Here is a 27,753-nt window from a genome sequence, read left to right on the forward strand (position 1 = left end):
AGTGACTGGGAGAACAGTGTGGAATGTGGCCAGGTGGGGATTGAATAATGAATTGTCAATCAGCCCTGGCCACAGGGTATAAAACAGAGTGTGTAGGAGAGCAGTATAAGCCTATGTGTTGTAAAAGTAGGAGGGGAAGTCTGTGTGGATGAAAGTTTATTGGTAACATTTATAGTTTATACTTCATGGCCCTCGAGCCAGACTTTTGTTTGTTTTTTAGGATTTTGAATAAAACCCCTTTCTTTTATTCCAGTGCCAAACATTGTGTTTGTCTTTGTATGCGGAACCCCTGAAGACTGCAACAGAGACAGGCACAACAAGCCCTTCTGAATAATGACAACAAAGCAATCCATGCAGGGAGGCGCACACACACACACACACACAACAAAGCAATCCATGCAGGGAGGCACACACACACACAACATAGTAATCCATGCAGCGAGAGACTCAGACTCACACACACACACACACCCCATAGCAATCCATGCAGGGAGAGACTCACACACACACACACCCCATAGCAATCCATGCATGGAGGCGCACACACACAACATAGCAATCCATGCAGCGAGATACTCACACACACACACACCCCATAGCAATCCATGCAGGGAGGCGCACACACACAACATAGCAATCCATGCACACACACACACACACACACACACACACACACACACACACACACACACACACACACCATAGAAATCCATGCAGGGAGGAACACACACACACTCAACATAGCAATCCATGCAGGGAGACACACACACCACAGCAATCACACACACACAGCACTCCATGCAGGGAGAGACACACACACACACACACACACACACACACAACATAGCAATCCATGCAGGGGGGCGCACACACACACAGACACAACATAGCAATCCATGTAGGAAGGCACACACAACAAAGCAATCCACACAGGGAGGCACACACACACACACACACACACACACAACATAGCAATCCACACAGCGAGGTACACACACACACAAACACACAACAAAGCAATCCACACAGGGAGGCACACACACACACCAACATAGCAATCCACGCAGGGAGACACACACACACACACACAACAAAGCAATCCACAAACACACAAACACAACATAGCAATCCATGCAGGGGGGCGCACACACACACACAGACACAACATAGCAATCCATGTAGGGAGGCACACACAACAAAGCAATCCACACAGGGAGGCACACACACACACACACACACAACATAGCAATCCACACAGCGAGGTACACACACACACACACACACACAACAAAGCAATCCACACAGGGAGGCACATACACACCCCAACATAGCAATCCACGCAGGGAGACACACACACACACACACAACAAAGCAATCCACAAACACACAAACACAACATAGCAATCCATGCAGGGAGGCAGACAACATTGTCAACACAGTTCCTCTCAATTAGGGCCGCCAAACAAAACCACTCATGAAAAAAACAACCAGAAAAGAAGCCTCCGCAAAATATTCAGAAGGGCAGCCACGTAATTTACCCACATCAACCTCCATTATTTTTCTTGCCTGTAGTTAGGTTAAGTATGGATCTGTGTCAGCAACGACACACACATTCCACAAAAAGGCAACATTTATCTTATCTTAGTTTTCTATAAGTAAAAAAAAATTTTAATACAATAATAAAATAGGTTATATTACTAGAACGTACAGAATAAGAATTTGCAATGAAATGTTTAAATGACAATTCGGTAAGCTATTCTCCAGATATATGCAATAATACAAGTGTGACATACAGATGACATCCCAGAATGTGATCTTCAAGAACTTATACTAATAATGCAAGTGTTAATAACAATTCAAGACAATTACTGTCTCATATTCAGTGTACATTAAATCAGCAGTTTAAAAGCGAAACCCCTCTGAATCTGGATACACAGCTGAGTGCACAGAGAGAGTATGAAACATCACTTCCTGTTCAGGAGACTGCCCTAACAGTGCCCATACTAAAGCGCACACACTGCAATACGTATACCATGTTGTACAGATGAGCGCATTCTCATCTGTACTCGGCTCACTCAGATTAGTCTAAGCAGCACTGAAACCCATTGATGAAGATCATATGCAGCTGAACGGTCTCTCCTCACCGTTGTGCTCCCTGAGTCGACGGCTTTGTCCACGTTGACCAGCACTTGCTCCTGCTCCCGGCACACTCCCTCCGACCAGGCCGCGCAGCACTGATGGGCCCAGCAACACCCTAGAACGAAAGCCAAGCGGTGCGTTAGCTGAAGGGCCATGGAGCCTGCAAGCACACTGCACGGGCTGGGAGTCCAGGGACTGAATTCCACTTTAATCCACTTCAGAGACATCTTAAATGGTTCAACTTTTTTTTTAACCCTGGAACGGCCATTTCTGTATCTCATGTGATACAATGCTTAGCCACCCCTCTATGTTACAATTGTTTTTAAATACAGAACCACAACACAGAATTTTCCATATGCAGTACATTACGTGTTTCTGGACAGGGGGAAAAAAAAAAAAAGAAAAATGTGTTTTGTTCAAGAAATGGAATCTACTTGCATAAATAAAAGTAGCTTTTCTCATTTCACAACGTTTGTCATTACAGTGTGAAACACTGACGGAAAGGATGTCAGTCCAGAGAGAAAAAGACAGAAAAATAAATAGGTGACCTTTTTTTTTTTTTTTTTTTTTTTTAACTTCCTCAATTCTACCTTCGTAACTGTTTTGGCATATTCCACCCACTGATAAGGGCATCTTTCTGAATAGCTCAAATTGGTGCTGAAGAAAGTCCAGGGGATGATCAGTGAACAGGGAGCTCCTCAAAAAATATGACACTAACTGAAACAGCACTATTGGCATGATGGCTTAAACAGTGTCGTACTGTCTACCTATTTTAAATGGCTCAGAAATCCATACTGTATGTGTAGAGAAACCTACTTCAAGCTAAATGTATACGTTAATTCATCTTTACTGATATTTACATTCGACAAACGTAAAACACATATTTGCTCTCATTTAAACCAAATGCAAATGCAGCAAATGTACTGAATGTGCAAGTGTACTAAATGTGCAAGTGTACTGAAATGGGAGGGGAATGAATGTGCAAGTGAACTAAATGTGCAAGTGTACTGAATGTGTGCACTCTATTTGTGAGTGTCAGTTTAGTGTAGGTTCCCCACACACCACCTTATTCTCAAAGTAGCCGAGGGAACACAAACACAAGCGTAGCTTTATTCCCCGTTACAGACAACCATGTTGACTCCACCCCCATTATAAACTACTGAACCACTGATCTTTTAACTGTTCTTACCAGAGGGATCGGATAGAGACTGGAGGTCAGTGTCCTCAGGAAGCCCGACCTGACTGAGCTCATCCCAAAACTTGCTGGCTGGTTCATCACCGGGGCACGGAGTGTTCACCGCCACCACGGACACTGCGGCGCTGCAAGGAGAAGCGTCTCTGACAAGCACAACGAAAGAGAAGCATTTTATTTAGCTGTGGTACAATGACTCAAACAAGAACTGGCTGTTCAGTCCCATGAACTCTGCCGGAAAGAGAACACACAGACTTAGAAGCTTGTGAATAAGCCAGTAAGAGTCTGTGCCACTGGAGCAAACACAAATAAATTAACATTTAAAAGAGAATCTCAAGCAGCAGCAGGTCAGCAATGTGAGTAAAGAAAGAATACACTTACTGAGAATATGCTTACTCTATACCTATTTATATAGTAATGATGATGCTACTCATAGGATGGCATGAGTATTTCCAGTTAGCACAAGTACCTTCTCAATTTAAAACTGTAATTTAGAACGACCAATAAATTAAACAAATATCCAATAAAAGTGCACTTCAGTACTGATTGAAGTTTATTTACCCAGCTCACTCGGGCTTCCTTAACATGCACTACCTTAAAAAAAACATTCAAAAGGACTTCTACTTTGTTGTTGTTATGGTTTTAATTCCTCGCTCTTCACCTCTTTCTACAGTATTATTATTTGGCAATGCTGCAAGTCTAATGACCAATCAGATAACTCCAGCACAACAACGCTCTACCCTGTCCAGGACTGCACTTGGTGCACATTACATCATCTAACTTCGTGGAAACATCTCACTGGTTACAAAGAACTTAAAAAATTAGGCCCTCGTCCAATAAGCTCGGGAGTGTCTTTTGATCTGAGTCTTTAAAACAACAGTCACGTGTTGTTAGTGTGGCAGACGCAAATAGATCACTGTGAGTGAAAGCCAGCAAGCCGAATGCTCACTGAACTCGCTGAACCTGGTCATTCTTATACAGTTCACGCTGCTGAATAATTGCAGCTATCCGACTCTCTGTAGTCATGTCGGAGCACCTAGGTCATCTAGATTACGTAACTTACTTTTTCTGCCCTCTCTGCCGGCGTGCGGTTGAGTTCAGTTTTGGGCTGCTGTTTCCCTCTCCGTCGTTGCTGCCAGTGCTGTCCCTTTTAGTTCGGCACTGGCTTCTCCTGGGCATGGTGTACCCGGGGCTGGGGCTGAACTGCTTTAACTCCCCTTGGCCCAGCAAGCTCCGTTCTCCACAATTGCAGAAGGCACAGAGCTGTTCACTGCAAAACAACAGTTTAAAATAACATCATCAAATTGCACAGGTTTGTCCATAACATACATATACCCTGGAAGGCTGATTCAAACGTTACAGATTTCAGTGTGCGTTCCAATGAAATAGCAGTTCCAGTATGTGTATTTACAGTATATGGAATAAATTCTTGATATAAATATTTATACAAGGTTTCAGATTTGGACAAGGGGTTCACAGGGAACTTAGAGTATAATTCTCAGAACAGTTCATTTAAAACTAGGCTGATTTTCAGCTGGACCAGAAACTTGAATCCCTACATGGCCAAGAAAATAAAGTAAACTGTGCATAAACCCAGAGAAAGCTATTGCTAAGAGTACACTAGAACTAGGGATGCAACGGTTAGGATTCTCCCCAAACCGAAACTTTCACAAAACTCCAAACCGAATGATATTGACAAAAGATAAAACCAAATTTTTTGTACAATGAAAAAGTGTCTGCAGTCTCAGTACTAAGCCAGCAGCATTTTGGGGAGCTCATCGCCATTTAGACGGTTCACATGAACATTTTAATACAACAGAAATCAAAAGTTATGACGAGACTCTCCTGATGGAATCCGACAGCCCTCAGTAAGGATAATCGTGGCTTCATACTATTTCCATTGTGTCTAGTGGTATCACCCGCTCATATGAGAGATGCAAACACACTGCGTTTCGTTTACTTGTCTCGGTTAAAAACACAAATTTAAAACTGCAATAAATCTGATGTCCCATTCCCTTGGCTGCACAAATTCAGTCAGGTGTTTCAGTTTTAAACTTTCACTTCGGTTTTACCAAAAACCAACAGTGACAGCTGAAAGAGTAAAACCGAACCGATCATAACCAACTACAGACAACCCAATATACACAAACAGTCAGACGCACACAAATAAATTATATATATATATCTATATCTACATATAGAAAATGTAGAATACTAGATGGGCTTCAGTGAGTAACAGGAAAATAATTTAATCTAGGGTTTGTAACTGTCACAGAAACCCGAGAGGAAACTGTTTTCTTGTAACTCGCTGAAGAGACCCATCCGTTATTTTTTTATAATACATGGATACCCTTGTGATGATAACATGAAAGAAGACGAGGTTCAGCAGTACAGTATTTTTATATCTATAAAACATAGTGTTTCAGGGCTGTACAGATGTTGGAAAACATGGATTGAGAATTGATTAGGGGTTTGCTATGCATGTGGACTAGCAGAGCTATACTGGTGTTCTTTTCTGAAAAGAGACTAATATTGCAGATAGCAGACTGTTTGGTTCAAATTGCATGTACTGCTAACCACTGATAGAGACGTTGCGTCTACAAACTGCCCAGCAATGACTGCAAGCTAACGAGATAACAATGCTGTGGACTAGAAGGGAACAGGCTCTAGACTTCAGAGAGATCAAAAGAGATAATCCCACTGGCATCAAAGGGGGTCGCAAGGAGATAACAAAAGGCAGATGTATGGACCTTTTGTCTCCAGGAGTGTGAAGAATGCACTGAGTTCAGAGGTTGTCACATTAGACTACACACACACATACTCTATACAGAAGGGTATTTAATGTCATGCAAACATTGTAATGTTGAGTATTCTGTTTGTCCTGTACCTGGGACCAAACTCCCTGCATATTTCAATAAACCTGGCAACTGATTGAAGAAAAGGACTCTGTGCATTTTCTTGAATCTACTTAATCACCATCATTTTTTGTAAGTTACTTCAACAGACGTTCTATATCGTTATCTGTTGGTGCTTAACCTTTATTTGGATGATTGCCTTTACCTTGATTTAATTTCCTGTTCTCCAGTTTCTCTGGAGATACGAATGTACCAGCTTTACATCCATTTTGTTGTTCATTAATGAGCATTTCTGTACTGAGGGTGTTGTTGAGTGATTGAAAACGAGACATTGTGTGTTTGAATTGAAAGTGATGGTCTCAAGGAGTCGAATGGGTCAAAGTTCAAGTATATTTTCCTCTAAAGGGATTATCACTTTGACATCACTACTGTGGTGCCTTTTTTCAAATGGCTCAGGATGCAAATACAGCCTTCATCCATCCATCCATCCACTTAAGTATTTCTTAATTTGGCACAGAACTTGGAGTAAATTAAATATTTTGGCTAGAGATCAAGTGATGGATCTGAACTTGGCTTCTTCCATCTCAGAAGAAGTCTTCAGAAAGCTTAGCACCCAACCTGAGAGAAACTACATTTAATAGGTTCCCAGGAGCATTAACAGCCTGCTTTCCAATACTGTAGCGCATAACAATTGCAGAGCTGCCTTCTTAAAAAGACCAAATCTACACAAAAACAGGCATCCAGGTTTGAGGATCCCCAGCACAATCATTATTTTAAGAAATACCACAAGGGAACTTATTATAGGTGTGCACTGTGCTCAAAGGACCCCTCTTTGAGCTTCGTATGCATTCACACAGCTGCCGAAACAGAGATTTCGCATGTAATAGACGAGTGGATGCTGCTCAAGGTTCAGCAGCTTGCAGTGGCAAACCCATGCAGGGCACGATACTCCCCATTCAAGTGCATTTTTTACTTTACCTCACAGACTCTCTTAACAGTGTCTTAACCGATACTGCCAGCCCAAAATAAAAATTCATTGACCATCCGTCCACAAGGAAAAGGGTAAAAAAGGTTTTAAGTGATGTTACTCAATATTTTCATCAGTGATTTAATGAAAACACTAAACTTGCTGTGCAGCTCGGTTTATCTGGGGGCAGTACCGGGTGTAACACTGGCATAAACACGTCTATAGATCCAAAACACCTTCAAGCAGAAAAACACTATAGTATCAAGCACCACAAGAACAGCTTTTGTAAAAACGCAATGTGAATGGGATCTCTGACTGAATGGATGGTAAACATGAAGTAAAATGTGTGTGGAAAAAAGCCTGCACTATATACAACTGATATTGCTAAAGGGTAAATCAATGTGGAAATCAAACGGCTCAGGTTTAGGGGCTTACCAAAATGATCAGCATTAGAACACCCCATTGCTTCTGTAGTTCAGCAGTGTGCACATGTATTAGAACACCCCATTCCTTCTGTAGTTCAGCAGTGTGCACATGTATTAGAACACCCCATTGCTTCTGTAGTTCAGCAGTGTGCACATGTATTACAAAACCCCATTGCTTCTGTAGTTCAGCAGTGTGCACATGTATTAGAGCACCCCATTGCTTCTGTAGTTCAGCAGTGTGCACATGTATTAGAGCACCCCATTGCTTCTGTAGTTCAGCAGTGTGCACATGTATTAGAGCACCCCATTGCTTCTGTAGTTCAGCAGTGTGCACATGTATTAGAGCACCCCATTGCTTCTGTAGTTCAGCAGTGTGCACATGTATTACAACACCCCATTGCTTCTGTAGTTCAGCAGTGTGCACATGTATTACAACACCCCATTGCTTCTGTAGTTCAGCAGTGTGCACATGTATTAGAGCACCCCATTGCTTCTGTAGTTCAGCAGTGTGCACATGTATTACAACACCCCATTGCTTCTGTAGTTCAGCAGTGTGCACATGTATTACAACACCCCATTGCTTCTGTAGTTCAGCAGTGTGCACATGTATTACAACACCCCATTGCTTCTGTAGTTCAGCAGTGTGCACATGTATTAGAGCACCCCATTGCTTCTGTAGTTCAGCAGTATGCACATGTATTACAACACCCCATTGCTTCTGTAGTTCAGCAGTGTGCACATGTATTACAACACCCCATTGCTTCTGTAGTTCAGCAGTGTGCACATGTATTAGAACACCCCATTGCTTCTGTAGTTCAGCAGTGTGCACATGTATTAGAGCACCCCATTGCTTCTGTAGTTCAGCAGTGTGCACATGTATTAGAGCACCCCATTGCTTCTGTAGTTCAGCAGTGTGCACATGTATTAGAGCACCCCATTGCTTCTGTAGTTCAGCAGTGTGCACATGTATTAGAGCACCCCATTGCTTCTGTAGTTCAGCAGTGTGCACATGTATTAGAACACCCCATTGCTTCTGTAGTTCAGCAGTGTGCACATGTATTAGAGCACCCCATTGCTTCTGTAGTTCAGCAGTGTGCACATGTATTAGAGCACCCCATTGCTTCTGTAGTGTTGATTTGTTGTACATATGAAATCAAACCACTGCAACTGAAAATTTTAGAAAATTACATACGAGTGCCTATTGTTTCTATAGCCCTGATTGCTGATCGAAAATGTACCCATTCTGACAGGTAGGTATATAAAGGATATAAAATGAGCAATCTTGAGGTGTTCTAATAAATATAAAAGCTATGTATTTTTTGTACAGCTTGTAATATATATGTTTCTTCCTACAATAGTTCTACAGCCACCAGAGTATGTCAGGAGTTCATGATATTTTACTTGTGGTTCAGAATAAGGATTCTGTTAAGAATGGTTTTATTCGTACAGCACACGGGACAGTATGCGTTTAAAACTTCTTGGGCCTATCAAGTTCCTTTCTGATGAAATGTGTTTATCAATAAAATGTAACAGTTTAGGTGATCATTTGAATGCCAGTACCACTTCCCATGAAACTGAAATATTATTCACTGTTGGAAAGGAGTTGTTTTTATTTGTTGTACTCTATTTCCACAAACATGCAAATAAGTACACAATTCATTTAAATTAATATGCTTTAAAATGTGTCTAAAAGGGTTATAATTCTCTAAAGAGCATGGAGAAAAAATGTCATCACATTTTGAACAGGAGCATAAATTGTGCTCCAAACTGGAGGTAGGGTTTTCAGAAAGGAGTATGCTGTGTACACTTGCTATATCTGATGATCATTGTGGACGACCCCTTACTGGAACTTGACAGAGAATCACAGAAGAGTGGTGTATCAGATATGAAGAAAAGCTCAGTTTGAGGGGTTTCTACCTACAAGCAAGTGCCTAATAAAAAAAACACAACAACAAAAACCCACGTGGCCTCAACATGGAGGCCAAAGACAAGGGTACCACGCTTCTATAACACAAAGTATGACGCTGCCCCCTGAAATGAGCAACCGCAGTAGAATTTACAAAAACATACAAGATCCCCTCACAGGAATGCTTCTTGGACAAAGGAGACACATGACTTATAGAGCAAAGAACAAGATCCTCCATAGCAGGAACAGCCTGTAGTGTGACTTTCCATGACAAGACATTGACTTCAGCTCACTCTAAGTAATGTAGCAAACTAAATCATTCCAGGAATATGATCTGGTGTGCACTCATATTACTTTACCTCAACAGGGCTAAATGGGGATTTCTTTATGAATTTTTTTTTTTTTTAAACATGTTCTAGCAGATTTTCATTTTCAAACAGGATGTCCGGTACTACAACACGCTAAACGACATTCTCACTTTCTGTGCCTTATTCTCAGGTTCTCGGTTTGCATGTGCACTTCCAGGGTCATCTCATTTTAGCAGTGTCTTCTGGGTCAAAGTATGGCACTGGCTGAAAGCATGTCAGTCAACAGGGAAAGCAGCTGGTTGGTTACTGACATGAAATAAGCCATTGAAGGGGTGGGTACAATGTGTGCAAAAGTGCATTGTTAATTGAAAGCATCACTTCCAAACATTGACTCCTTTAGTTTTATATAACAGGTTTAATAAAAAAAATAATTTACTACAGCATGTGTTTCACAACTGGTCATTTGAGACCCATGTAAGTGAACGGAGGAACTCAACTGGGAAGTTATGGAATTGTCAGCTATAGTCACTTTAAATCTCTTAAATCTTCTGTGTTAAATTAAAAACAAAAATCTTACCGACACCCTTATTGTAACACATAAATGCACTGAGCACAACTTCAATCTCTTAACGTAAAGAAAAGAAAGGGTTAACGTTCTGTACACCCTGTTAGTCACAGCACAGCAGATTGATGTTATCACTCTCTGTGCTAATTGGGTGCAGTGCCTAGGAAACCTTTTCCTCCTCCTCCTCCTAAACTAATTACACCACCAGCCCTACAGTCTACAAGCTGCCAGGCTGCCAAGAGGGCTGGCTGATTTCATTTATCCTGCAGCTCCTTTCCCAGCATGCCCTGCTCAATCACTCCCACTGCCAGCCCACCCCCAGCCTCTGACTCAGCAATCGAGTGCAGCTCTCTAACCTGCTTTTGGTTTGTGAAGCAGCGGAGGCAAGAGCTCCTGCAGACTCCTCAGACACAGAGCGATGGAGACCAGGGGACGACAGCTTTTCTTCTGCTGCTGGGATGCCTTCGTTCTCCACTGGCTGCTCTTTCGTTTCTGTAAAACAGAAAGAAAAAAAAAAACAAGGCAATATTCTTTAAAACATCTAATGAGATTGGAAGTGAAGTCCAAGGTTGAAACTAGAAAGGAGTTTTTTTCCTTTGTTAAGCCAGTGCAGAGGCCTATGAGCACTGCTCCCTCTCGTTGGGGCCCTGTGAAAAGGCGCCGTACTCTTCCTCATGATGAATGTGTGTCAGTCAGTTACAGCACATTAGCATATCTATTTTAATAAGAAATATTTTAAGGAGGGATAACCACTGCTTTAAAATCCCCCCAACAGTTGCATTTACATTCTCATACCTTCTCTGTGCAGAGAATCCTTTGATTACTCAATAGTTTTTTTTTTGTTTTTTTTTTACAGGGATTCAGGATATACTAATATTTCAAATTCAACGCTACAGATAAACTGCATTCTGGTACCTTTGCTGAAGGTGCCACTGCCTGATAGCAGCTATGCCACTGGACTGAGGCTGAACTACAACACAAATCCCTCGTTTCCATGAGCACAAAGTGAACTCCAATCTGAGCTGATCCAGGTTCTTCCGCATTCCTCCTCAACCACCATCGATAGTCTAGCCGAGTGAAGAGACTCAGTTTCCATGCAATAAGGGCTTGTTGGCGCTTCTTTCCCAGCATACCTTGCAGCTAAGGTTACATTCATTTGTTTACAAAACCAAAAGGCTGGGTGTTATTGCCTTGCTTCTGACAATCCTAAAATGTATTTTATTACAAACCACTTCTTTAAGAACACTAAAAATGCTGATGAAGCCAACAGCAACAGTGCATCGACTACAACTGTGTGTAGTACAATAATTCTTGTTTAAGAAAATCTATATTTTGGTGGTGTTCCGATATCTTCAGATTTAAGAGAACACCACTCACTTCACTGTTCAGCTATCCACTAAACACATTCAATCTCTGTGCATCTGAGTTAAATCACACAATTTCTGAACGAGTTTCACTTAAGCATCAAAGGGGGGCGGTCCTTAGATTGTTCTTTGCACAACCAGCAAGTGTCCGAGAGTAACCGGTTCATTTTAGTTTACTGCAGTTAACTCACATATTTCACCCTTCCTAGTTTAGCTGTGTAGTACCAGGTACAGCAGGTCTCTGTCCTCAGAGTAGAAATGCACAATTATGAAAGGTCATAACCAGACTCTTCAGGCAGACCCAAGACAGACAATACAGACAAAACAGAACTTTGAATCTCAAACTCCCATGCCCCCACCAGTGTGTCATGAACGAAATGTTTCAGAAGGGTAACAACACACATTTCTATGTCGTGACCTTTCACACTGACCTTTACATGCTGTATTGCACAGTTTTGCTTCGAATTGCCCACACAGCAGTTCAGAAGCATGCAAAAGGGCAGCACACTTTCCCTAGCAGCAGTAAGGAGCTTGTTATACCTATACTTCCGCTTTGCGCATTTGGACTGTGAGATGACAAGTGGAGGTTTAATACCAGCAGCATATTTTAAAAGCACCAAAACAATGAACTGTGGTGTAACTAAAACACAGTATATAGAATCCATAGCACAGAATAAAACAAAAATATTGTATTTTGTAACCAGAGACAGCAGTTTATTAGAATGCAAAAGAATGGGGGGTGAGATTTGAAGTGGTGCATCTCTGACATCAAGGGAAATATGGGCACCAAACCGAGCAGCACATCTGAAACCAATATCTGATTGCAGCAGTGTGCACATGTATTAGAACACCCCATTGCTTCTGTAGTTCAGCAGTGTGCACATGTATTACAACACCCCATTGCTTCTGTAGTTCAGCAGTGTGCACATGTATTACAACACCCCATTGCTTCTGTAGTTCAGCAGTGTGCACATGTATTACAACACCCCATTGCTTCTGTAGTTCAGCAGTGTGCACATGTATTAGAGCACCCCATTGCTTCTGTAGTTCAGCAGTGTGCACATGTATTACAACACCCCATTGCTTCTGTAGTTCAGCAGTGTGCACATGTATTACAACACCCCATTGCTTCTGTAGTTCAGCAGTGTGCACATGTATTACAACACCCCATTGCTTCTGTAGTTCAGCAGTGTGCACATGTATTACAACACCCCATTGCTTCTGTAGTTCAGCAGTGTGCACATGTATTACAACACCCCATTGCTTCTGTAGTTCAGCAGTGTGCACATGTATTAGAGCACCCCATTGCTTCTGTAGTTCAGCAGTGTGCACATGTATTACAACACCCCATTGCTTCTGTAGTTCAGCAGTGTGCACATGTATTACAACACCCCATTGCTTCTGTAGTTCAGCAGTGTGCACATGTATTAGATCACCCCATTGCTTCTGTAGTTCAGCAGTGTGCACATGTATTAGAGCACCCCACTGCTTCTGTAGTTTTGATTTGTTGTGCAAATGGAATCCAACCAGTGTAACAATGTTGGAAAATTGTCAAAATAGGCAAATAAGTGATTGTTGAATTTAATCGACTGCCATCTAGGTCAGTGGAGGATGGCTGCCACCTAGTCATTATTTCTACAATGAGTGGAAAGAAACACCAGGTCATCCCACTTATTAATTATGTATATGCCACATGTACAATCTGCATCTAGATTTCAGGTTATAACTAGCTGTACAGCATTGCTTCATAAATAACACCATGTAACACAATTTTTGTTCTTGGGTAGTAAGTGTTATTTCCTAATTGCTTATGCCTCAAAAGTATAGAAAATGCTATTATTCCCCACAAACTTTGCTTTTGTGACCAGGACAGTGATATTTCAAAATATCACTATTTCCAATGGGAAAACGGACAAATGTGTGTCTTTTCGTTCACATAAAGTCAGAAAAAAACAACATATGAATCCAAATTAACATGTATTTATACTAAAGTAATACAAAGATGACTACAAAAGATTTAGAAGTGAGTAGTTTTTTGAGATTTACGATTATACTGTAAAAACTACTTGCTTCTAAATCTTTTGTAGTCATATGAATCCAAATTAACATGTATTTATACTAAAGTAATACAAAAATGACTACAAAAGATTTAGAAGTGAGTAGTTTTTTGAGATTTACGATTATACTGTAAAAACTACTCGCTTCTAAATCTTTTGTAATCATTTTTGTATTACTTTAGTATAAATACATGTTAATTTGGATTCATATGTTGTTTTTTTCTGACTTTATGTGAATGAAAAGACACACATTTGCCCGTTTTCCCATTGGAAATAGTGATATTTTGAAATATCACTGTCCTGGTCACAAAAGCAAAGTTTGTGGGCAATAATAGCCATTTTCTATACTTTTGAGGCACAAGCAATTAGGAAATAACACTTACTACCCAGGAACAAAAAAAAAAAAAAAAAAAAATGTTACATGGTGTAATTAATCCATGTCAAACCTTTCTGGCAAAAATAAATAAATAAATAATTCTGTTAAAACCGTTCCAAAATGCTGCTTGGTACTGTATATCGCTACAGTCTCTAAAATATAAATTCCAACTCCTGCAGAGGAATTGTAAATATAGAATTGATTTTAAAAAGGAACTAGAATTAGAAAGCAGGATTTGACTCCGCCCCTGAGCCTGTGCAGGTGTAATCTGAGATAAAGCTGGACTCACCTGTCTCCACAGCACTTTCTGTTTCTGCAGTCTCAACACCATCCATGCTGTCTTCATCATCAACAGACACCTTTCCTCGACTGCGAGATCTTGAACACAAAACAAGAGTGTGTCGGGTTACTTCATCTTCAAATGGTTTCTCTAACAAACCATTTACCAGTTTCAAACAAGAAACGGTCCATTCCACGTTACATGTGTTACAGCAACACTAAGGACTCAGGAAGTTACTCCTTAAGAGTTTTTACAATTTTAAATCAAGAAAACGTTCCTTTAGGAATCGTTTCTCGAAATAACTTTAAAAGACATATTACATCAAGTGGTACACCAAGCTGTAACACATGTAACGTGGAATACAAAGGCCTGGGATACAAAGGACACGAAAATACACACAACCCCATACCCAGTAGTGAAAAATCAGGCGTATGGAACATTAACACAATACTAGAAGGTGTGTGTGTGTGTGTGCAATACCAGTGTGTGAAGCCAATTCAGAAGCTGAGCTCCAAGATTCATGCATGGTCTATGACTAGGGCCTTCACGCCAGATTGACTAACCTTTCATTTCAGCCCTATACCTTCAAATGTGTGAAGAGCGACTCCAGCCAACGGATCTCAAGAATAATTAAGTAATTAACACCTTAACTACTGTACTGGCAAATTAAAAACATGACTTAATAATGAGACAATTATGCCATTGCTGTGGAGCGCAGGGTGCTAGCTTCTTGATTCCTAACCTTTACTTTCCATTTCAGGTTAATAGAAATACCTTCTCCCTTTGCCCTAAGCTAAAGGCCAATAACATGTTTATAACGATTTATATCAACACCATCTGGACGAATCATTTCCCTGACACTGACAAGCCAATAGCAACCAAATAAATAAATAGATAAATAAATAAAAGCGACTAGCACTCTTTCAAAGTGTTCCCCTGCTGAACCCCAGTGATATTGATCCGATACAGTGGTGTCTGTAGAACCCCGGTGATATTGATCTGATACAGTGGTGTCTGTAGAACCCCGGTGATATTGATCCGATACAGTGGTGTCTGTAGAACCCCGGTGATATTGATCTGATACAGTGGTGTCTGTAGAACCCCGGTGATATTGATCCGATACAGCTGTGTCTGTAGAACCCCGGTGATATTGATCTGATACAGTGGTGTTTATAGAACCCCAGTGATACTGATCTGATACAGCGGTGTCTGTAGAACCCCGGTGATATTGATCCGATACAGTGGTGTTTATAGAACCCCGGTGATATTGATCTGATACAGTGGTGTTTGTAGAACCCCGGTGATATTGATCCGATACAGCTGTGTCTGTAGAACCCCGGTGATATTGATCCGATACAGTGGTGTTTGTAGAACCCCGGTGATATTGATCTGATACAGCTGTGTCTGTAGAACCCCGGTGATATTGATCCGATACAGCTGTGTCTGTAGAACCCCGGTGATATTGATCCGATACAGCTGTGTTTGTAGAACCCCGGTGATATTGATCCGATACAGTGGTGTCTGTAGAACCCCAGTGATATTGATCTGATACAGTGGTGTTTATAGAACCCCGGTGATATTGATCCGATACAGCTGTGTCTGTAGAACCCCGGTGATATTGATCCGATACAGCTGTGTTTATAGAACCCCGGTGATATTGATCCGATACAGCTGTGTCTGTAGAACCCCGGTGATATTGATCCGATACAGCTGTGTCTGTAGAACCCCGGTGATATTGATCCGATACAGCTGTGTTTGTAGAACCCCGGTGATATTGATCCGATACAGCTGTGTCTGTAGAACCCCGGTGATATTGATCCGATACAGCTGTGTTTATAGAACCCCGGTGATATTGATCCGATACAGCTGTGTCTGTAGAACCCCGGTGATATTGATCCGATACAGCTGTGTCTGTAGAACCCCGGTGATATTGATCCGATACAGCTGTGTCTGTAGAACCCCGGTGATATTGATCCGATACAGCTGTGTCTGTAGAACCCCGGTGATATTGATCCGATACAGCTGTGTTTGTAGAACCCCGGTGATATTGATCCGATACAGCTGTGTTTGTAGAACCCCGGTGATATTGATCCGATACAGCTGTGTCTGTAGAACCCCGGTGATATTGATCCGATACAGCTGTGTTTGTAGAACCCCGGTGATATTGATCTGATACAGTGGTGTTTGTAGAACCCCGGTGATATTGATCCGATACAGCTGTGTTTATAGAACCCCGGTGATATTGATCCGATACAGCTGTGTTTGTAGAACCCCGGTGATATTGATCCGATACAGCTGTGTTTATAGAACCCCGGTGATATTGATCCGATACAGCTGGTGTTTGTAGAACCCCGGTGATATTGATCCGATACAGCTGTGTCTGTAGAACCCCGGTGATATTGATCCGATACAGCTGTGTTTATAGAACCCCGGTGATATTGATCCGATACAGCTGTGTTTATAGAACCCCGGTGATATTGATCTGATACAGTGGTGTTTATAGAACCCCGGTGATATTGATCCGATACAGTGGTGTTTATAGAACCCCGGTGATATTGATCCGATACAGCTGTGTTTATAGAACCCCGGTGATATTGATCTGATACAGTGGTGTTTATAGAACCCCGGTGATATTGATCCGATACAGCTGTGTTTATAGAACCCCGGTGATATTGATCCGATACAGTGGTGTTTATAGAACCCCGGTGATATTGATCCGATACAGCTGTGTCTGTAGAACCCCGGTGATATTGATCCGATACAGCTGTGTCCCCCGGTGATATTGATCCGATACAGCTGTGTTTGTAGAACCCCGGTGATATTGATCCGATACAGCTGTGTTTGTAGAACCCCGGTGATATTGATCCGATACAGCTGTGTCTGTAGAACCCCGGTGATATTGATCCGATACAGTGGTGTTTATAGAACCCCGGTGATATTGATCCGATACAGCTGTGTTTATAGAACCCCGGTGATATTGATCCGATACAGTGGTGTTTGTAGAACCCCGGTGATATTGATCCGATACAGCTGTGTCTGTAGAACCCCGGTGATATTGATCCGATACAGTGGTGTTTATAGAACCCCGGTGATATTGATCCGATACAGCGGTGTTTATAGAACCCCGGTGATATTGATCCGATACAGTGGTGTTTATAGAACCCCGGTGATATTGATCCGATACAGTGGTGTTTATAGAACCCCGGTGATATTGATCCGATACAGTGGTGTTTATAGAACCCCGGTGATATTGATCCGATACAGTGGTGTCTGCAGAACCCCAGTGATATTGATCCGATACAGTGGTGTTTATAGAACCCCGGTGATATTGATCCGATACAGCTGGTGTTTGTAGAACCCCGGTGATATTGATCCGATACAGCTGTGTTTGTAGAACCCCGGTGATATTGATCCGATACAGCTGTGTTTGTAGAACCCCGGTGATATTGATCCGATACAGCTGTGTTTATAGAACCCCGGTGATATTGATCCGATACAGCGGTGTCTGTAGAACCCCGGTGATATTGATCCGATACAGTGGTGTTTATAGAACCCCGGTGATATTGATCCGATACAGTGGTGTTTATAGAACCCCGGTGATATTGATCCGATACAGCGGTGTTTATAGAACCCCGGTGATATTGATCCGATACAGTGGTGTTTATAGAACCCCGGTGATATTGATCTGATACAGTGGTGTTTATAGAACCCCGGTGATATTGATCTGATACAGTGGTGTCTGCAGAACCCCAGTGATATTGATCTGATAGTGGTCTGAAGCACTTCAACAGTACATCAAATAAAGCTGCTGAATTAATATATACCAAGCACTACCACAAGAGAAGCACAGCACATATACCACAAAACAAACAAACAAACAGGGAATTCAAACTTTCCAAAAGGTTTCAGAAAAATAAGCAAATTACTGCGACAGCAATCAATGCACATTCAAACCATGCCTTACTCAACCAGCTCATACGTTTCTGAAGGCACAAAGGATTTTTGGCAAACAAATTTATTTGTTGTTTTGACAGGAATATTTTCTAGTAACATTTTACTATTTTACGTGTTTAGCCTACCGTACATGGTACTGGCTATTTACCCTACAAGTACCTTTCTTTTAAGAAAAAAAATGGCAAGACAGACAGAAAGACAAGAACATCGCACACTTTAGCGGATGCGTGGCTAGAATGTGCTGGAAGTGGAATCAGCACAAAATACAGAATGAAGTCAATCAGTATTGCACTTTGTAACTCTTGGTATGCTCGGTACATCCAGGAGGTGAATACAGGAGTTATTAGATTAAAATACACTCAACATCTGCTACCACCATAATTGTATTATCTATGAATCAAATGCTCAGCCTAAAGTGTAGATTAGGCGTTATACTGTAAACAGGTGTTTGAACCACTTGAGAAAAGCACTGTGATGGAAACACTGCAGCAAAGAGAATGCATGTGCAGAACACGCAGAATTCAATCTGTTTAGTTTTGCTTGCTTGCTTCTTTCCCAACAGCAGTGGCTTTTAGAAAATTCTCAGACCCTTTAGAGTCCATGTTTAAGAGCCAGGATCAATACATTTAGGTTTGCCTGTTAATGGGTTAAACTTCACTGTTTTTTAAACTTAACTGTTTAACCCTTCAAATACCAAATACACTTTTCTAAACACTAGGGGCGCCATTTCAGACAGGGGAGAACAACTTTAAGCAGGTGTCCAAGGGCCACTTAAGCCCTTGGAAGCGTTTGTTTTTTTGTAGATAAAAATTATAAATCTGATGTCTTAACACAGACATCAGTCACACAGTTTGATACATTGAGCACTATTCTTAATAGAGATAAATCATTTTGTTTTATAAAATACAAATCTACTTAGCCCTGCAATGACTGTTTTTATAAACTTCTCCCCATGTCCCAAATGCAAGCTCACCCCTCCCTTTATGCAAGTAATGTCATTTTAAAATGCTTTATTATAGACTTTATACTGTTGGCTGTAAAAATAAGCAATTCTTGTAATAGTTTTGTTGACATTGGCTTGTAATGCATGTTTTACTTATCAATTCTAACTATTCTGCAGTAACACAGGGCAGTGGGGTCGCCAAGTCATTTTTATTGGTAGAAGGGGGTCGCAGTACTGCTAACTTTGAGAACCGCTGCTATAGAGAAGGTGCTGCTTGGTTTAAAAATGTATCCCATGACAGGACATAGTTTTTTCAGATGAGACTCTACTTCATTAGACTACAAATACAGTTTAGATTAGGGTTATAAATAATTCTCTCAAATGGAAGTGTTGAAAATAATTATTTTTTTTTATTTCACGTTTCATTGTCAACTACCTTTGATTTTAAATGAACACACCACTGCTGTATATCAACATATACTATCTATCAATGAATCGGAATTTCTAAAGCAATGCTGATGCTGAAATTGTAATAGAAACGCTCTTTCACTATGTTTTTAGTATGTTATCATAACAATATACTTAGAGAAAACTTAAACAACAGGTTGATAGCAATTAAAAATGCAAAAAAATTCTGTCCTCAAATGAGGAGAATGGCACTGAATGGGTTAACCAGCTAACATACAATGATCACATAGCTGTTTATTCTGATTTATCTATAACAGACCAACCGAAATGCTGCTGCTGTACTGAGCCTGTATGAAGTGATGTTGTTCACTTTATTTTGTAATACTGCACAGACCGAACACAAACCCTATTGGTGCTTTAACTCCGCTTCACTACCCTGCTACCTTCCACTCCTCTCCTGCTGGCTCTCCCTTGCCTTATGCCTTTTCCCAGGACTTTCCCTTTCAAAGCTTCCACTGCTCAGTTGTTCTGGACTCTTCTGAGCTCTCATGTTTAAGAGCTTCCTTCTCCTCCCACTCCCATGTTTCAAGTGCTTGGGTGTCTCTCTCACAATCCAGATCAGCCAATAGGACGCAGGGAGCTGCCTGCAGAGCACTCAGCTGCTCGTTACCATAGTAACACAGGAGGCGAGCTTCTTGCATCAGGTATTACACCCGCCAGCATTGCAAGGTTGCATTGCGAAAAAGAAGCAGCAAGTTAATAAAAAAAAAAGTTTAAAAATACACTACCATAAAGTATCTAGGATACAATTTCAAGTATCTTGCCAACTGATCTGTGATACCAAAAGTACAGGCACAAGAACATCATGTAACATTTACATTTGCTCAAACTGAACTGAAAAATAGTATTTATTGCCAAGTTATTGTATTTTATAGTACTACTGTATTCACCCAGGATAACCCTGCTAACATGCAATAACGAATAACTAGTTGTCTCTTTCCAGCTCTGGGAACTGAAGCTGCTCTTCAAACCCTGGGTCTCCTGGCTCCTCTCCTAGTTAAAGCCACTGCTGAACCAGCTGTAATGGAACACAGTCCATGCTAATTCACTTCACTACTTGTACAGTTGGCTGCCACACTCTCTTACCTGTGACATATACAATGCTTGCACAGGTCCTAAACTGGATGATAAGCACTGAGCAGGTTAGCACCAGCCCAGCGCCACTGTGCACAACGCCTCATTAAAGCCATAAAGGAGTCTTATTTTCACCCCTGCACAAGATACTCTATCGAACTAAATCAAAAATACAATTTTTCAACAGTATATTTGAGGCAGCAATTTACTTTAGCAGCTTACGCTACTACACAGCCTTAATTTGAGAGGCTATGCAAAATGACAAGGCCATTCCTCAACCCTAGACACAGATTAGAGGGACTGCGGCAACAGCAGGAAGAGTTTCTGCCATTCCTTCAGTGAAAGCCAATGCCTCTGCCATTGTTCTTCACAGGGGACAATCACCACAACAGACCGTCATAACAGCATTGATGCATCACGAACACACAAAATGAGCACAAATTGTTATGTATTAAAGTCTTGATGAACTGAGAAAGCGCCATCTAAAAAAAAAAGACTTGTTGCTTTCTCTCCCTTTTTCACAGCATTTAAGGAGGCAGTTGTCAAAACGCTGAATGATGGAGCGATTAAGGCAAGATGTCAAAAGCAAACAAGCACTCAGAACGAGTTTGACACTTTTGGAGGAATGCAAGTAATTACTGCTTTAGTTTGGTACGGGCTCAATCACAAATGAGCTGACATCACAGCCCTGCCTAATAAACTGTGCTTCTGTTACAGCTAATGGAATATTCTTCACAGCTAACTTGCTGTGTGTGTCTCAAAGCCTTCTGGTTTCTAGTGTTGCAGGATTTAACCCTTTTTACTGGCAAACACCAAGGTTATTGTAAGCATGAGTGGAAAAATAAACAAACAAACAAACAAACAAACTCAGAACAAAGTACCCCAGCAGGATGGTGCTGTGCCCATGTAGGCAAACATCCTACAAAACCATAGCAACTGTGGAATCCAAACACTGGAAGACATTGCCACTTACAAAAACTCACACATTCAGTTTTTAAGAAGGAAACTCCAACTGCAATATTTACATTCTGCTTTCACCCCATAGGGAGCTTCTAGGATTCAGAATAGAAAATAAGAAATCAAGAACAATGATAGTCAATTTAATATTCTATGCAAAATAATGCAAATGTATACACTGTGTGTGTCAGAGAGACAGTGTGTGTGTCAGCAAGAGTATGTGTGTGTGTCAGAGAGAGAGCGAGCGTGTCAGAGAGAGAGCGAGCGTGTCAGAGAGCGAGCGAGCGAGCGTGTCAGAGAGAGAGCGTGTGTCAGAGAGAGAGCATGTGTCAGAGAGAGAGTGAGAGTGTGTGACAGAGTGTGTGTGTGTCAGAGTGAATGTGTCAGAGAGTGTGTAAGAGTGAGCGAGTGTGTGTCAGAGCGAGAGCGAGCGGGTGTGTGTCAGAGTGAGCGAGCAAGTGTGTGTTAGAGAGAGCGAGTGTGTGTGTCAGAGTGAGCGAGTGTATGTCAGAGAGAGTGAGTGTATGGCAGTGTTAGAGTGAGCGAGTGTGTGTCAGAGAAAGCAAGCGTGTGTCAGAGAGCGAGTGTGTGTGTCAGAGAGTGTCAAAAATAGTGAGGGAGTGTGTGTCAGAGAGTCAGAGAGTAAGCGTGTGCCAGAGTGTGTGCGAGTGTCAGAGTGAGCGAGCGAGAGCAGAGAGCTAGGAAGGAAATTAAAAGAGAAAAACAAAACTGTGGTATTTTCTGGTATACTACCGGCACCTTGCAAAGGACCATATGGACAGCTGGAAATAATTAATCAAAACGCATGGCTGAAGATGTGGTGCACACGGGAAGGCTTCACCTATCTTGATCATTGGACCACATTCTACAACAAGGACTATTTGTATAGACGGGATGGACTGCACTTAAATAACAAGGGAACCAGTCTACTTGGAGAAAAGATCCTCGAGCAGGTTCAGAAGCATTTAAACTAGAAAGGGGGGAGAAATCAACAAAAAAACAGAAGGGAGACCGCATCAAAACAAGAACAACAACTCAGGTAAGACAACCATTAAATGTATTTATCTAAATGCTAGAAGTATCAGAAACAAAATTCTAGGACTTGAAGCTACTGCACTAACAGGTAACTATGATGTGATAGGTGTTACTGAAACTTGGTTGTCTGAGAGTGATGGGGACGAATATAATATTTGTGGGTATACACTGTATAGGAAAGACAGACAGGACAGAAGAGGAGGAGGGGTAGCGCTATACATAAGAAACAGTCTTGAAGCCCAGGTGTTAAACCTGGACAAAGAAAATAAAGCCGAATCAATATGGGTCAGAATAACGGGCAAAAATTCAAAGGGCATAATAATAGGAGCATGCTATAGACCGCCAGATTCAGACGGTGAGCAAAATAATCTGTTATACAATGACATTAGAAATGCATGTAGCAAAGGAGAAGCCATACTAATGGGGGATTTCAACTTCCCCCATATAAAATGGGAAAACCCGGTGGGTAGCACGAAGGATGAAATAGAAATGGTGGAAATGACAAATGACTGCTTCCTAACACAATTTGTGAAGGCACCGACTAGAGGGGAGGCATGCCTTGATTTAGTCTTTTCAAATAACGAAGACAGAATAACTAAAACAGAGGTCAGAGAACCACTGGCAAACTCAGACCACAACATGGTCTCATTTGAAGTGTTTTTTAAAACCCCAAAAGTAATGACTAAAGCTAAGGTTTACAATTTTAGAAAAGCAAACTATGAAGGTATGAAACAGAGACTAACAGAAGTAGATTGGAGTAAAATAGAGAAAACACCCACAGAAGAAGGATGGTTGTTCTTCAAAAATGTAGTACTAGAGGCGCAAAACAATTACATCCCTAAAGTAGACAAATCTAAATGTAAAACTAAATTGCCAAAATGGTTTAATAGATCAATTAAAAAAAATATTCAGCGAAAAAAGGCACTTTATAGAACATTAAAAAAGGACAAAAAAGAAAGTACGCAGAAAGAGTACACAGAACTGCAAACGCAAAGTCAAAAAGGAAGTTAGAAAGACCAAGAGAGAAATAGAAATGAACATTGCTAAGGGAGCTAAAACCAATTCCAAAATGTTTTTCCAATATTACAACAGCAAGAGAACATTCAAAGAGGAGATTAAATGTTTAAGAGATACAAATGGCAAAATCGTAGAGGAAGAAAAAAAAATAGCAAATATATTAAATGATTACTTTTCACAAGTTTTTACAAAGGAAGATACTGACAACATGCCCCACATGTCATCCAGTTCCTATCCAGTTTTAAATAACTTTAGCATAACTGAGGCAGAAGTATTAAAAGGACTAGGAGCTCTTAAAATAAACAAATCCCCTGGGCTGGATGAGATCCTCCCAGTAGTACTCAAAGAAATGAAAGAAGTAATTTACAAACCGCTAACCAAGATCATGCAGCAGTCTCTTGACACAGGGGTGGTACCGACAGACTGGAAAATTGCAAAAGTAATACCGATCCACAAAAAGGGAAACAAAACTGAACCAGGTAACTACAGACCAGTAAGCCTGACTTCTATTATATGCAAACTTATGGAAACTATAATAAGATCCAAAATGGAAAATTACCTGTATGGTAACAGGGTCCTGGGAGACAGTCAACATGGTTTTAGGAAAGGGAGATCGTGTCTAACTAACTTGCTTGATTTTTTTGAGGATGCAACATCGATAATGGATAATTGCAAAGCATATGACATGGTTTATTTAGATTTCCAGAAAGCTTTTGACAAAGTCCCGCACAAAAGATTAATTCTCAAACTGAACGCAGTTGGGATTCAAGGAAACACATGTACATGGATTAGGGAGTGGTTAACATGTAGAAAACAGAAAGTACTGATTAGAGGAAAAACCTCAGAATGGAGTGTGGTAACCAGCGGTGTACCACAGGGATCAGTATTAGGTCCTCTGCTATTCCTAATCTACATTAATGATTTAGATTCTGGTATAGTAAGCAAACTTGTTAAATTTGCAGACGACACAAAAATAGGAGGAGTGGCAAACACTGTTGCAGCAGCAAAGGTCATTCAAAATGATCTAGACAAGATTCAGAACTGGGCAGACACATGGCAAATGACATTTAATAGAGAAAAGTGTAAGGTACTGCACGCAGGAAATAAAAATGTACATTATAAATATCATATGGGAGATACTGAATTTGGAGAAGGAATCTATGAAAAAGACCTAGGAGTTTTTGTTGACTCAGAAATGTCTTCATCTAGACAATGTGGGGAAGCTATAAAAAAGGCTAACAAGATGCTCGGATACATTGTGAAAAGTGTTGAATTTAAATCAAGGGAAGTAATGTTAAAACTGTACAATGCACTAGTAAGACCTCATCTTGAATATTGTGTTCAGTTCTGGTCACCTCGCTATAAAAAAAGATATTGCTGCTCTAGAAAGAGTGCAAAGAAGAGCGACCAGAATTATTCCGGGCTTAAAAGGCATGTCATATGCAGACAGGCTAAAAGAATTGAATCTGTTCAGTCTTGAACAAAGAAGACTACGCGGCGACCCAATTCAAGCATTCAGAATTCTAAAAGGTATTGACAATGTCGACCCAAGGGACTTTTTTGATCTGAAAAAAGAAACAAGGACCAGGGGTCACAAATGGAGATTAGACAAAGGGGTATTCAGAACAGAAAATAGGAGGCACTTTTTTACACAGAGAATTGTGAGGGTCTGGAATCAACTCCCCAGTAATGTTGTTGAAGCTGACACCCTGGGATCCTTCAAGAAGTTGCTTGATGAGATTCTGGGATCAATAAGCTACTAACAACCAAACGAGCAAGATGGGCCGAATGGCCTCCTCTCGTTTGTAAACTTTCTTATGTTCTTACGTATGTCAGAGAGTGTGTGTCAGAGAGTGAGCGAGTGTGTGTCAGTGTGAGTGTGTCAGAAAGAGTGTTAGAGATAGTGAGCGAGTGTCAGAGAGTGAGCGAGTGTGTGTCAGAGAGAGCGAGAGTGTGTGTGTCAGTGAGAGTGAATGTGTCAGAGAATGAGCGAGTGTCAGAGAGTGTGTGTCAAAAAGAGCGAGAGTGTGTGAGCGAGCATGTCAGAGAGAGTAAGCAGGCACATGTCAGAGAGAGAGAGAGAGAGAGAGAGAGAGAGAGAGAGAGAGAGAGAGAGAGAGAGAGAGAGTGTGTCAGTGAGAGTGTTTGTGTGAAAGAGAATCAGTCTTTTCCCAGTGTGTCAATTATTTGCAGTAATCTGCTAGTTGACATGGTTTGTTAAAATGTAGTTCTGTACATTGTAAGCCTGTCTAAATAAATAAATAAACTGATTTGTAAAAGCAAATGTGACAGGCAGAATATAAAATGTTCTCCAACAGATGAAACCAATTCTATCCAGACTTACAAAATCACACAGAACTAGAATAGTCGATGTAGTGTGCTTTTAAACAGCTTTTTCAAACAAGACGACTGTGCATCAGTAAAAAACATTGCACGCCAACACTGCAAATACAAACATGGAGCCATCAGCATCACAATCAACTCACCATGACTTGCACCCACCATGTGTATATGCACAAATGAACATGCATAATGAAACACCCTATGGGAGCGCACGCTTCCACGTTGAAGGGTCTTTAATTGTGATTGCAGGCTTCCTTTTTATTTGCCTTGCACAGAAACACTGCTTCTGCCCGCTGCCTGTGTGTCTCCGTGCCTGTCCTAAAGATCCTGTTTACACTGGCCAGATTTCAAACTGGTTAGTGCAAACACACCCTACATACTCGAATCCAGATGCTCCACTGCCTGACACAGCAAGTCTGATATGCATACTCTAAATGCACATGTAGAAAGGAGACTTGGGGGGCGGGGGGTGGAGCAGCAACAATTTGAATGGGAAGATGTTTATATTTTTTCAGTGCTTGGTCAGTGAAGTGCAACAAAACACAATTTAAACTTTCCTGGAAAGACAGAATTTTAAAACTGTCAAACAGAAGCTGGCAGGTTGTAGCAGAATAGGCCAGCATTGAAACCTGGGGGTTGATTGGTTGATCACATGCAAGGAGAATGTTTTGTTGTTGCAAGTCAGAAGATTTGGCATACAGGTTTTCATTTAGTTAAGGAGAGCAAATTTAGTGAAATGAACTTAAGATGAATGTTTAAAGAAATATGTAAAACGAGAAGGCATTTGTAAAAGCACTGGGATGTTGGTGAATCTCATCTTGATCTGATATACTTTATGTTGGTTTAAACTGGAATTTTCTTTCAACTGATTTGAAGTAATTTCCAGAGTCTAACTGTATCCCACGCTGCCTTGCTCTGCTGTGTAGCTTATTAAACTGAGATAATGAGAGGCCTAAAAAATACTAAGGAAGCTGCAAACAAGGAGTGGCTTGCTATTCATGAAAGCGTGCTGTCCTGCGTGACTTTGTGTTTGATTAAAGTACTTGCAGCTCAATGCAGGAACGCCTGCCATGACGATACAGACAAAACAGTGCTGGAACCCCTTTGTATTTATGTATGTTTATTATTATTATTATTATTATGATGCAGGCGGACGAAGCCATCTGTCTTATTTTGCTGTTTTAAGACCATCGAAAAAGCCGGTCCTGTAATGTGTAGTTGGTGGGGATGGGGTTAGTACCCTCGTGGGAATGTGGCTGGAGCCTTAAGGTAATTATTGTATCAAATTAGGTAATTAAGGCTCCAGCCACAGACTATAAAAGACACACTCAAGGCTTACTAGAGGGAGAGTGTCAGAGGAGAGACATACACTAAGTTTGGCAAATAGAAAGAAACAATTGCTACGTATTCTGGTTTCGCAACCAGCATACTGCTTGTTTAGTGTTTGTTTGTTTGGCCCTTGTGCCCTTTTGTTTGGTGGTTTGTTTAAATCTTTTGTTTTATTATTTAATAAAGCGCTGAGCGTTTG

The 27,753-nt window shown here is 41.0% G+C and overlaps 1 protein-coding gene across 9 annotated transcripts in view; it reads right to left on the bottom strand.

Annotated features, from left to right (window-relative positions):
• LOC121314053 (histone-lysine N-methyltransferase 2C-like) overlaps window positions 1-27,753 on the bottom strand; it is a 152,577-nt gene that overhangs the window by 93,815 nt on the left and 31,009 nt on the right. For all 9 annotated transcript variants that reach the window (XM_041246856.1, XM_041246855.1, XM_041246850.1 and 6 more), the window contains exons 3-7: window positions 14,444-14,532; window positions 10,714-10,849; window positions 4,395-4,601; window positions 3,329-3,477; window positions 2,145-2,254 (exon numbers count right to left, since the gene is read on the bottom strand). In XM_041246856.1, the coding sequence (XP_041102790.1) occupies window positions 2,145-2,254; window positions 3,329-3,477; window positions 4,395-4,601; window positions 10,714-10,849; window positions 14,444-14,532 (691 nt within the window). The remainder of the gene's footprint in view (window positions 1-2,144; window positions 2,255-3,328; window positions 3,478-4,394; window positions 4,602-10,713; window positions 10,850-14,443; window positions 14,533-27,753) is intronic.

Source organism: Polyodon spathula, chromosome 4 (genome assembly GCF_017654505.1).
Source record: "Polyodon spathula isolate WHYD16114869_AA chromosome 4, ASM1765450v1, whole genome shotgun sequence".
Taxonomy (NCBI): domain Eukaryota; kingdom Metazoa; phylum Chordata; class Actinopteri; order Acipenseriformes; family Polyodontidae; genus Polyodon; species Polyodon spathula.